General features: G+C 35.4%; 2 protein-coding genes across 3 annotated transcripts; both read right to left on the reverse strand.

Annotated features, from left to right (window-relative positions):
- Positions 1–251: 251 nt before the first annotated feature.
- LOC105208407 (uncharacterized) lies at positions 252–2,466 on the reverse strand. Of its 2 annotated transcripts, none has more exons than XM_011178225.3 (4): positions 2,244–2,466; positions 1,691–2,190; positions 1,257–1,623; positions 252–1,196 (listed from the first exon to the last, which is right to left on the reverse strand). In XM_011178225.3, exons 1-4 carry the CDS (start codon positions 2,401–2,403, stop codon positions 997–999), a joined length of 1,227 nt encoding a protein of 408 aa, XP_011176527.1. In that variant the 5' UTR covers positions 2,404–2,466; the 3' UTR covers positions 252–996. The 2 variants fall into 2 exon arrangements, with proteins under 2 accessions (XP_011176527.1, XP_011176528.1); XM_011178226.3 differs by having other exon boundaries at positions 1,057–1,196; positions 1,262–1,623.
- A 4,214-nt stretch (positions 2,467–6,680) lies between these two features.
- On the reverse strand, positions 6,681–7,586 carry LOC105208460 (protein Fer3). Its single transcript, XM_011178316.3, has 2 exons — positions 7,314–7,586; positions 6,681–7,175 (listed from the first exon to the last, which is right to left on the reverse strand). Exons 1-2 carry the CDS (start codon positions 7,444–7,446, stop codon positions 6,721–6,723), a joined length of 588 nt encoding a protein of 195 aa, XP_011176618.2. The 5' UTR covers positions 7,447–7,586; the 3' UTR covers positions 6,681–6,720.
- Positions 7,587–13,247: the final 5,661 nt, after the last annotated feature.

The following is a 13,247-nucleotide window of genomic DNA, read 5'->3' on the forward strand; positions in this document are numbered from 1 at the left end:
TATATATTTATGTTCTCTTATAAGTGTGCTCTTGGCAAGTGTGTGTTAGTGACCATGGGTGTGTGTACGTATAGTGCTGAACACAAAGACGACGACACGACACGACTTAGCGACGGCTGATCACAAATGTCGCTTTGAAGCCAGCGTCTTGAACATTTTGAAGACGGCAGCGACATATCAAACAGCAATTTCATTGTTGCCGTATTAAAATCTTTCACTTCAATAAAATTTACATATTTAGGTTAAAGTGAAATTATTTGTGCAAAAAATGTAAAAATGGTCGATTTATTTGTTTTAAATAATCGATTGTTATTATAAATGATATATCAAAGTTATTTTAGGTTTCTGCTGGCAAAATAACGTCATACTTATTAGAACTTTGAATAATTTTACATTTCACTTATTAGTGGCAGCTCTACAGCGGCCATGGTCGTCGGCAAAATTAGAAACATTTCTAATTTGGGGACAGCGAAGACTTCAACCCTTTTGTCGTGAAGTCGTGCTGTTGTCAAAAAATCTGTGCCCATAAGAACGCGTGTATTTTAATATTTGACAGATGTCGCTCGTCGCTTGTCGTCTTCTATGTGTTCAGCACTTATATGATCACATAATCTCTTTTAACACATGCTAAGAGTTTGCCCATGCCTGGTCTTTGCCCATCCTGATCATAGCTTTTATCTTTACGAACTTTATTCTCATACCTAACACATAATTCTCTTAATAATTTAGCAGCAGTTTGGTGTTTGCCAATAGGAAAAAACGCTAAGCGCAAATAAACGACTATTTTACAAAAATTTAGATGTGGCGAAACCTAGAAAATTAAGTACACTTCCACATTTTATTTTTTAAATACAATCAAACAACTAGACAAAACAAAATATTAGAGTTTTTGTTTAATTTCTGCTTGAATGTTTACTCTCTGTTTGTATATTTCTATTTCGCTTGCGACGGGTTGTCAGAAAAGGAAAATCGAGAAGAATATAATTTGAAGGACTGTTATTCCTCGAGGAAACCCCTATTTTCCATCCAAGGCAAAATCACAGCAATTTCCTTAGCATATCGTGGATTCGCATAAGCTTCATTGATAAACTGCGTATTTAACTCATGGTTACGTATTAGTTTCTCATTTATGTGGAACTCGCTGACGCCAAATGACAGCATCACAGTTGGCAGTATTTTTTGGATCACTTCAAAACCTGTCAAGTAAACATGAATTAAGGACATTTGCAGTTCGTACAAGTTGTGACAACATTTACCCCACCAGTAGTATTTTGAAATGGCTAGATGTAGATCCGTTAATTTTGGTGAGTTTTTGTTATACGCCAATATCTTCAAGTTGAGGCACAACTCATCGTGATACACCTTAACGAAATAATCGAACTTGCTTATCTTAATTGACAAGCAAGACGCTGATAGGAGCAACGCGAGCAAATCAATGGCTGGCGAGCCCCACTCACAGTTTGTGAAGTTAGTGAGTAGTACCTCCTTTATTTTACCAAAAGCGTCGTAGCTATAGAGGAAATTGTTTGGCCAACAATTGCCATGCAACAGAACATTGAATTCGTTGACATCACCAGTAATGCATAACTGCTTTTGCCTATCAAGTGATTTTGTGAAAGACCTCTACAAAATGGAAGTTATACTAAGGAAAACACTTATTTGGACCAGGTGCATATTAGTTAGTACTCACTATCTTATCCTGATATTCCCGCATGTCATAAAATCGAAGTCCTTCAATGAATTTACGATTTAGTAATACATCGCATTCTTTGATAATACAATTTCCATTATTTCGTGCAAAATTGTTAATGTGAAAAAGTTTTCTACACACAGCGTCGTGGTGCTTGGATACATAAACTGCAGATGCTGCATGAAAGGCAGCTAGCTTTTTCAAAGCAAATTCAATGTGTTTAACATCGAGCCCTTCGGCGCTACTGGCATTCCGGTATCCTTTTGAAAGTGCGTCTTCCAATAAGATGCATCCCGCTATAGACTTTTCATTGAGTCCCTGAGTAATAGATTGCACAGTTTGTGCAAATTGAACCTCTTTAAAAACTTTACCATAGAGTTTCTCAAAGTCAGGAATCAACTCGGTATACACATAAAATTCTTTACTTAATGTGTCAGAGATTATTAATTTCTCTGTCGGATAAGCCTTAAGAACGTATTGACCGGTTCGTAATTTTCCATCTGTGAAAATCTAAAATGTCTTATTAATGCAATGATGAATATTATCGTCTTACCTTCTGACTGAATTTCGATTCTTATGGAATAGGAAAAGCTCTGCGAGTTCCTCCAATTTGTGATTTTGTGAAAACCTTTTACATTTTGCTGTAACAGTCGACTTAAGAGAGGCTCATTTAACGAATTCTGATGTAAGTTTTCTTCATTGCGTTGCTGCATTTCTTTCGAATTCTGACGGCTCTGCACTGTGAACTAAGTTCTATGGCTTGAATATTTCATTTGTTAAGTGAAATCATGTTATTGAGTTTATTGAAAATATCAGCTATTGTGATTAATAGTCACGATCACCATGATTAGATAATACTTGCTTTGCTTGAGATTACTCGACCATTACCAGTAAGAAATGTTTTCCATAGCAATCGAGAATAAAAAATATTCTTTATGCAAATATAAATGGAAATATAAAATACATTTCCGATGTAAACTTCACAGTTTCGATTGCAAATGTTTTTACGGTTGTCATACTCTGTAACTCATAAAGGCAACTCCTAGAGTAGAGTAAATGCCCAAACGAATAAAATAGGTTGTAATAAATTGGTTGGCTCAGGTCTTTTATTTTTGTAAGAATTTTTTAAATAACAGAACACATCCTTAGTGAAATGCATGCTAATGGCTAATGTCTAAACTAAAATATATCCCTAATTTACTGAAGAAAGTAAAGACAATTGTAATTAAACTTCTGATTAAAATTATATTTGTTTTCATGTGGAACAACTTCAAATACATGGCATCTTTAAATGTACATATTTATGTTAAAATTAGATCGGCGAAACCTAAAATAAAATTTGTTTGCGTGTATGTACCAACCGTATTTAGAAGGCAAGGCATATGTACATTCGATATTGGTAGAAAGACTCATGTACTCCTTGTTCAAAAACTAAAGACTATAGTAATTCATCACATCGGTTTAATTTAGTTTCAGCCTTTATCTACTTTTTTGGTGGCAAATGTAATGAAATTCGTACAAAATTACCAATTCAATCAACTTGTCAGGAGGTGTCAATAAATCTGCGTAGCGGCAGTTAGGGTGATTTAGGTGTATACTCCGAGCTATTGTAATGCTAATCTGATTAATTTGTTATGGGATGAAAAACAATGGAAACAAACGATTGACATACATGAAGCAGACAAAGAAATTGGCATTTGGTAGCTTGTTTAAGTCAATATAAGCGTAATTTTTGTTTAACAAAGCCTTTCAAAGCGTGTTTGTGCTAGCATATAATGCTTTTCAATTTCAACTATTCCATATCATTCTGCACTGTTGGAAGTTCCGTTCATACTAAGGCATCCCGGCATTACGGCGGAGGTCTCAAGATTGCTACACTTTTATTCAATAATGTTTTAATATGACTATCAGAAGTCATGTTTTCCCCACGTGCTAATCGGCGGCACGTGAATGTCCTTCAATACGGCGCACACACTAAAGTCAAACGCCTCAGATAATGCGGCCTTCATAATTGGCAGGATAAGGGTGCGCTCATCACTCACTTGCTTGCTGGCGCGTCAGAGCGTTGGTGCTCTACTTAAGGACTTACAGCCCAGTCATCACACACGAGCGCAAAAGTGGGGTGGCCACATTTATGCAGCATGAAGTGTCACTAATTCCACAAAACATATTGCACGCCTTTTGAGGCGAATGCGATATTCCCTTATTGCATACAGATTGTGAAACAAATGTCGCATTAAAATATTACGTAACAACCCTATTATAATTGGTAAGGTAAGCAACTGTAAAGGATTTTTAAGAATTTTCGTTAGAAGCTTTCAATAGCTATCTTCGATTTTCGATTCAATTAAAGAAAATATGAACCTTTTGTTATTTCATATGCGCATATGAACGATAATACATAAATGATCTATTGAAAAAGTGAAGAAATTGGAGTGGAATAGATATAGGAACATATAAAGTTTCATATAGATAACAGTTTTGCCGATGCAGAGTACAACAAGTCGTCATCGCAGAAACAACCTAAATTCTATGCTATTTAAGAGACCTTTACTTGGTTTCACTCAATTAGAGGTTACTGGGGTTGGCTTTCAGAGCATCCCTTGTCTGGTTTGCCTAATAGTGCAGCAAACACATTCAAACATATTAGCATGAAAATATTACACAATATGTTACATTTAATTTAATTATAATTTTACGCTTTGCTAACAATACCTCCCCTCGTTGAATGCCCTCGAACAGGTGCAGAGATTCTCATCACACTGACTTCTTACTGTTTGTGGTTAGGAGCCATTGTTTACTAACAAGTGTATAATTCCTTTTTTCAATGGCAATTATGTAGTAGGATTATCAGGTATATTTTGATGCTTTACGTACTTAAAAAACGAGGAAATACAAAACGGATAAAATCAATTGCTCATTCTTATTTTCATACATACTGGTACATATGTATATGAGTATGTATGGGTGAAAACTTGTACAATTTGGTATGCAGTTTAGAAAACAATACTAATGCAGAGATTGATCTTTATTTGATATTAGGTTGGCAAATATCTCTCTTCCGCCTTTTTGTCTTTTGAATTTCGCGGCTATGTATAAAGCGCTACAGAGCTCGTATCTGGAAATACTATACATCTTTGAAAGGTCTTGACATAACCTACAAAACGACTCTATGCATGGTTAGTTTGGATATTGCGTTCAACAGTTATAGACGTGTAAACATGGAGTTCACTAACGCGGAATTCTCGTTATTTCAAAGTTTTCCTTCGTTAAAGGCACCGATTAAATCAAACATCGAGTTAAAAGAGATATAGTGGTTTCTGTTACTCCTGCAAGGAGCACAGATCCCAATCAGTCATACACCTTAAACCACATGATTATAGAAACCAAAAATAGAAATAATGAAACTCCGATCGAAATAAACATAACGATCGTTCTTAAGTAATAAAAGGAAATTAGTTTGTTGAGAGTATCGGCTATTGCAGACAAACTGTTTTATATGATATCGTTTTAATTTATTTGGAATTGATTTGATATTGACCCCACCCACGTTTTACAAAGCTGTCGCATACCCAAATGTTCATGAACGATATGTTAAATGAAACCCTTTAATATCTAGTGTCAGCTATCTCGATCAAATTTATTTTAGATCATGGAAAACGCATTTTCGGAACTTTTTGATTTCAAGATTTTCAAGATGTTTTTTGTCTTTAGCGTTTACTGCATTCATCGTCTTGGTTTCTCAATTGATTATTATTTTTTTTCGTGATGAATAGGTGAGGAATTGTCTGGCAGATTAATTCATTGTGTATACGTACTTTGTCGAAGTTCTATTCTGCCGCTGTCAATAATTTAATTTGTACTGACAGATCAATTTGAAGTTGTATTAGATTGAAGTGTTTCAAGATTTTGCCATACAAATTAGTAGAACGAAGAATAACTTACAAAGTCTCTCGGAAATCACCAGGCAGTAACCCCACAATAAAAAAGTTGTAGTTGCAGATAAATTAATATACAAATAGTTTGCCAAGTTTTATATTTAATATTAATAATTTAAAAATAATATTTTTCACCAAATAGGCCAAGATGATGGCCGTGGCACCCACTACGGCCATCATCCACTTTTTGAGTGAAGCTCTTCTCCAATATACATATAGTTACAAAAATTCTCTTTTGAGCTGTGACCCCGTCAATTCACCTGGCAATTAACCACAGATGGCCTTCCGTACCGTGATCACGTGTTCCAAATTGTATAGCTTAGTTTGTTGCTTTGTTATATGCCTTTTTTGTTTAACTACATTTTTTAGCCATGTCAGTAGTCCGATTTTGACCATTTACAATACCAACTTTCTCCAAGTGTCAAGGGTTAAGTGTACCAAGTTATATCAGGATATCCAGATCACGTTATCGCTTGACCAACTGGCCGCCCACACAAACGATGGATGGATGGATGGATATTGGGAATAATATTTTAAATATAAACTATCCTATATCACAAGTTGGACCAAACTATATAATTTTGTTCACCTAACGGTTGGTTGTATGTCCTAAAACTAAACGAGTTAGATATAGGGTTATATATATCAAAATGATAAGGATGACGAGTAAAAGATGTCTGTTTGTCCGACCGACTATCCGTCCTTCCGTGTAAACTGTAAAAATTTAGATATCCTGACGAAACTTGGAAGAGGTACCACAAGAAGGTATAATACTAAAGCTATATCAAGGAAACTTTCTAGATTCGTTTCTTTTAGATACTACCTTATACAGTCCAAAAATGGAGAAAATCGGATTATAACCACGCCCTCCTCCCATACAAAGGTTATGTTGAAAACTACTAAAAATGCTTTAATTCAATAAGGAAAACCACAGGAAAATTTAAATTTCATTATGAAGATGGTACAGAAGAGCTGCACTCAAAATGGTTTCATTTATTGCTTATGTAAAATAAAAACAATACACATTTATCAACAAAACTACGAAGCTATTTTCACTTACAATTTGCATATTACAGTTTTCCACTTTCGAACTTAACCTAAGCTATGACTATAGGGCGATACGAAATCTCTTTGAAATGCCGCCGGATGAAGGTGATGATGGCCGATCGGGCCGGAATGATGATGCCCATTCATTCCTGCATACAGATCAGTAGAACGCGATTTGTGCGTCGGCATCGGGGCGCCGGTCAAGAGTTCAGTCATAAAACCAATGTAAGTGATTGCTAGGCGTAGAGTTTCGATGCGGGAGAGTCTCTTTTCGTAAGCAAAAGTTGGTACTTTCCGTCGCAATTTATCGAACGCTTCATTCAGATTGAACATCCTGCGGCGTTCACGAATATTGGCCGCCCGTCGTTGAGCCATTGATGCCACCCGTCGACGTGTTTTCTTCGTTAGGCTTCCGTTAGTCGAATCCGAATTACTGCTGCGATTGTTTGTAGATCGTTGATTACTTACCAAACTGCTTACCTGTGATCGTTGCCAAAGGGCTGCAGAGGACCATTAAATATAAATAGTTATATTTGAACTTATTTGAATGTGCATAAAGATGTAACATTTTAATGATGTCTCACTAAGATTTACAAACAAATTTCGATATTATTATAGATTTTCACAGTTCTACACACCTAAATCTGTACATGGAAAGCCAGCGATTAATTCCTGATATGGCACAATAGGAGGAGGAGGCGGCGCTTCCTGTCCCCATAAAGGCTGAAATTGCACTTCCGGCATATAAGACGGATCGGGATGATGTTGCATTCTAAACAACTCCACGATTTCTGCGAATTTCTATCACTTATTGGATACTAATGTGAATGTTGCACTTATAAATCCCAATTTCACTAAATCTTATCAGACTTAAATTCTCTTACACAGTTCTAGTTGGAAGCTGAAGTTGAAATGCCACAAAGACGAGATATCCTCTATTTATATTACATAACATAACAAAGCCATCAAATTCCTATCGCGGCAGCCATTTTTATTCAGGCAACAGCTCCCAGCTCTCTGATTGGAGGTGGTATTCGCATCTATTTTAGGGTTGGAATTTCAGTAAGAGCGGCTGAAACCAAATTAAACCTCCCTCAGATGGAGAAATATGACATACAGGCGGCGTGAAATGGTTGTAGGATAAACTAATATTACAGTGTGTGTATTAGCTAATGACTCCTGATGAGTCTGTGCTAAAAAACACAGCTTAGAGTTACCAGTTGCCGGTATTTATATAAATTAATAATATAAATTCATAATTTGGAACTTGATTATATTGCTTGATAAATTAAAATCTACTTAATTAACGGCAATCATGATATTGCCTTGTGATACTGCATGAAATAATACTAAATGATAAAATGTTCGGTTGCTTTTATTAATACATTATGTTTCTGCCATTAAAAATCCCTCCCGAATTCTACACAGCTCAAAAGAAACTTAGAAGACAGTAACAATTGTCGTATTCGGAAATATAACTTCCAATATACAAAGTATGTATAGCAAGCTATTCAGTAATTTTCACATTTAAGAATTCGTTAATAACAAAAATTTGATAATAACAAGTAAGGAGAGGCTAAGTTCGGGTGCAAGCGAACATTTTATTTTCTCGGAATTTATTGCTATATAACACGCAATTTGACCCATATACTCGACATAAAGTCCAATAGAAAAACGAAAATCATCATATCATCATAGTATATAGACTGAGGTAATTCCTGAACCGATTTCATCAACAGACATTATGTCTAAGATTATATGCTCACTTAATTTGGTTAAGACATTTCACATATTAACCGTTTTATATGCTATTAAGTCCATCGTATTTTTGAAAATCCTATAATTAGCTATATGAGAGCTAGGGTAAGTTATGATCCGATTTTAACTATTTCTGGTACAGAGACACACTATTAGATGAAAAAGATTTCCTCTGAATTAAATTAAGATATCTGAGTGATTTACCGATATTTTTGGTGAAAAATTACCATAAGGCACTGAGTTCTTCATATTCGATATCCGGGGCATTGAAAAGTTATAGTTCGATTTCGACAATTTTTCCATAACATATACAGTATTTGTGCAAAGTTTTATTTCGATATCTTCATTGGTTCCTTATGTATATATTATAAAGTGAAGCAACAAGATGGAATTCGAAATTGAGTTATGTGGGAAGTTGTCGTGTTTGTGAACCGATTTCATCCATTTTCCACACGTGTCATCAGGTTGTCAAGAAAATATTATATACCAAATTTCATTGAAATCTGTCGAGTAGTTCCTGAGATATGGTTTTTGACCCATAAGTGGGTGATGCCACGCCCATTTTCCATTTTGTAAAAAAAAAAACTGAGTGCAGCTTCTTTCTGCTATTTTTTCTGTAAAATTTAGTATTTCTGACGTTTTTCGTTAGTGAGTTAACGCACTTTTAGTAATTTTCAACCTAACCTTTGTATGAGGGGTGGGCGTGGTTATTGTCAGATTTCTTTCATTTTTGGACTGTATTAGGAAGTGGCTAACGACTGCAGAAAGTTTGGTTAACATAGCTTTATTGATTTGCGAGATATATACAAAAACCCGATTTGGGTCTCGTCACCCTGATCAGTTTGATATATACACATAACCCTATATCTAACTCGTTTAGTTTTATGAATTATAAACAACCGTTATGTGAACAAACCTATAACACTCTCTTAGCAACTTTTGTTGCGAAAGTATAAAAATTTAATCTAATATTCGGTGAATCGAGTTGATAAAATGGGGAAAGTTGTTGATAAATTTTCCATGACATTATCTTACACCTAATTACATACATTCATAGAAAGCTAAAAATCATTTCCAGACATACTCAAAAAGCATCCAATTTAATAATTTATTGACTTAATTTTTCGTGCAAATAATTAGAATGTACTTGGGAAATTGCGTATGTATGTAAAAGTATGTGGGCTGAAGAATGGCAGAAGTGCAAATGCACTTACTCAGATTTTCTGAAAGCGAAGTCATACCAGTGGTAAGAATGTGGACCCGTAGACCAGCGGAGCCACAGTTATGCAGCCTCGTACTTGAGCCGCACGCAAATAACTTGACCCAATAAATCGTACCAATTCATGCTTCATGCGTGTTTGCTGCGTTCAGCGCGGCTGTTTGTTGGCAACCACATTGTTGTGGTGGCGAGTCAGGGAAGCATAGGGGAAGAAATCCTTCTTACGCAGTGCAGTGCTGCTGGCATGCTTTGCTCCTGAGGAAATTTCGCTTTGCGTGTCAAACCTCAACTTTCCCGTCAACTTCTAAGCAAAACAACAACTACAACGTGCTGACACAACAACAATGTAATGAAAGTGTGTATGAGGAGCTTTGCTGCAACCGATGGCATAGTGCATTAATTGCAAGTTGAAAATTTGACTTGGTAAATGGTGCAGAAATAGACTTACTTATGCTATGAAAGCAATCAAATAATTTTCCATGCAAATACCTGCAGGTGTCTTACCCTGCAATATGAGTCGGCTTATAAGTATGCCAAACTCTTGTGCATATACGGTAAACCATAAAATTGATTGCTGACGTTTATCGCAAAACTCATCACTTAACATGATATGTACGTATGTATGTAAATGTGTGCGTGCGAGGAGTAGACTGCGCCGCACAGTTAGATCTTCATTGCATGCTTTTCTAGTATTATTGGTATACCACTACCCCTTAAGGCTTGTTTATGGGTAATTGCCATAACAATCAACGAAAATCTTCGTATCTTAGTTCAAGTATTGTATATAGTACATACATATGTGTGTATACATATAGGCAAATATGTAAATGCTGAGAATTATTCCTTTGAGCCTGGTTTATTTTCTTGACCATAAATTGACAATATAACACAGGACATAGGACAATTGCGAATTATCATTTATGAATCATAAGGCAGGTATTGTACATACATAGTTACATCTTTATATTTAGTGGGGGCTGAGATATGGATCGATTTAACTTGTATGCGGCACTGAACTACAGATAGAAGATATTATTCTAACTTCACATAATTTTATTAAGGCAACTTACATACTGACCGAAGTCAACCAAAATAAGGAAAATCATTATACATATTAGTTACAGAGGGACTCAGGACAGTACTGAACCAATTTTTAGCACAAGGTATCTTCTTATCAGAAAAATATATCCATTTAATTTCATTAAGATATCTTGCAAATGTACCGATATTTTAGAATAAAATTCAAACAAAAGCAATGAACTAAATTTAAATAAGACTCGATATAACCTAACAAAAGAACTTACTACCGGCATATCAGGATGTTCCGAGTTATTACAAGTATTACAAGTGTTTATTATTACTTTTCAAGTGACTCTGAACGCAAACATTTCCATTTCAGGCCAGGCCAGGTCACCCTAATTAATCCCAAAGCCATTCAAGGTTCACATTAAAACTCCACCACTTAATAAAACCAACTAACGCCTGAACTTGGCTGATGCTAAAAGCGGTGCAATTTAAATTGAAATCGCAAACTATCTAGTCTCTAGCTCTTACAATGGCGTTTAGAGTGTCACAGTTGTTTGGTATGCAGCAGACTTGGACGCCTCTTTGCATTATTTGTGCGTAACCACACTAGTTAATGAAGTTTTATGTTTGTGAGGCAGAGGCGGCGGTAGTTGCAAGTTCAACTCAAATGACTAATTCCGTTTTTCCTCTTGTTTGAACTTATGCTTTCGCTGTTGCCCATGGTTACCGTGTTTATACAATAACAACAATTTAGACAGGAATGGAAGAAGAAAGGGAAGTCTTGAGCTGCTACTTTGGCCTGGACTTTACTTAGCTTTATCGCTGTCGTTGCGCAAGGTTCACACGACTAACCACCTAATTGGATCAAGAGGTCAAGAGGCAACCGAAAGGTCGCATTTCCTTGGATGCTACAGTTAACTCCACCATGGAAGCAACATTTGTACAATTACAACATTGATAGTAAAGTGGCCGCAGCGGGGTTCCATTGCGAAACAAATGTTTGTTTTTGTTGTTTTTTTTTTGTGTTGCCCTGAGTCGGTGTACAAAAGTTCGCAAGTGCATGCAGATGTCAAGTTTCCATTAGATTAGACTACGAAATTAAATTATGTGAAAACAATAAAGGATAATAATATTGCTCTAAATCTCTGTAGCACGAAGTGGTTAAACATATATAGACAAAGTTTAAGTAACAATAGCCATATTGCACATAGGTACCTGGAGGTATGAACTTACACATGAACATATACATGCGCATGCATATCCGCAGCACATATGTACATACATATTTAGATATGTACATATGTATGTAGTTTATAACAAAACAAGAATAGTGTTGTCGGGCTAATTGTAATATTTAGCTTGTTTTTATATTTATATATATCTCTCCAGTTTAAGTTAAATTTTTTTCATAAGGATTTTCCCTATATTTTCGTAAATAATCACATACCTTGACTTTGTGAGCAAAGTACTAATAAATTGTTATATTATTAACAGACTTTAACATTTTATAGTACTTTAGTAAATTAAATGTGAGTCGAAATAAATTAATTGAACCGGCAGGGCGGCTGCTATCCGCTCATGCGCTGGACTTATCCCTTTGCCAACTAAATATATAGCCCTCACTCTCTGTATGTTTCATCTTCCAGTGTAATAAAAGTTAGAAATGCTCTCGTTGGAAGAACCTGGAAAGGAGTGATAACAGCAGCAAAATGGGCTAGTTGACTATTTGAACCTCACGCTCCTGTTACTAATTTATTGTGTTCGTTGAAACATTTTGATGGTAGAATATTTCGCAGGGTTAAGAAGAAAAGAGGAGTTAAATGAAAAACAATTCACAAAATTTGTATTTTGCCTGTACCCACATACAAAAATATGTTTTCAGTAATTATCGCGGCATGTTCGGTTAGAGCTTCCATAAAAATTAGTTAATTATCAGTTAATGATAATTCTCAACATAGAACTCGTTTCAGCGCGATGGATATTTGGTAACACCGATTAGTCAGTTTGCATCTGAATGAGGATTATAATTGGGTTCCAAATCAGGGAGGCTTATTCAGATTTTAAACGAACTAACAAGGTGTCTGTGTAGTGTTAGCTAGGAGACGCATTAAGGTTAGATCTTTGGGATTAAAACATATTTTCACAATTAATTTACTGATAATTTGTTCTTGAGGTTCCATGTTGATACAAGAGGAATCAGTGTTTACATATATCATCAATGTGACGTCCATTAGGTCGTAATGATACGAAATGAAATTTAAAAGGCTGAACTTCCTCAGGCTTTAAGCTTAGTTCTTAAATCTTACCTCACTCTTGCGCTGCGAATGCAAATGCTTTCCCATATAAATGTTTATACATATGTATGTATGTATGTACATAGTCATACTCATACTCATTTATGTATATATGTAAGTACATATATAATTTTTTACATCGTGCAATCCGCTTGCTGAACATGCATTCATAACATCTACATATCCTATATCCTATCCTATACTTAACGTGTACGCCATTTCTGACAGAACTCAAAATTTGCAATATATAAAGCAGCAAATATATACAAATGTAT

Source organism: Zeugodacus cucurbitae, chromosome 2, assembly GCF_028554725.1.
Source record: "Zeugodacus cucurbitae isolate PBARC_wt_2022May chromosome 2, idZeuCucr1.2, whole genome shotgun sequence".
Taxonomy (NCBI): domain Eukaryota; kingdom Metazoa; phylum Arthropoda; class Insecta; order Diptera; family Tephritidae; genus Zeugodacus; species Zeugodacus cucurbitae.

Excerpts from the sequence above, each read along its gene's own strand:
- LOC105208407 (XM_011178225.3), bottom strand. The coding sequence starts at position 2,403 with ATGCAGCAACGCAATGAAGAAAACTTACATCAGAATTCGTTAAATGAG. Across the intron at positions 1,624-1,690 it reads GGGAATATCAGGATAAGATA|AGGTCTTTCACAAAATCACT; the intron begins GTGAGTACTAAC and ends TCCATTTTGTAG. Across the intron at positions 1,197-1,256 it reads TTCAAAATACTACTGGTGGG|GTTTTGAAGTGATCCAAAAA; the intron begins GTAAATGTTGTC and ends TTTACTTGACAG.
- LOC105208460 (XM_011178316.3), bottom strand. The coding sequence starts at position 7,446 with ATGCAACATCATCCCGATCCGTCTTATATGCCGGAAGTGCAATTTCAG. Across the intron at positions 7,176-7,313 it reads CTTTCCATGTACAGATTTAG|CCCTTTGGCAACGATCACAG; the intron begins GTGTGTAGAACT and ends GGTCCTCTGCAG.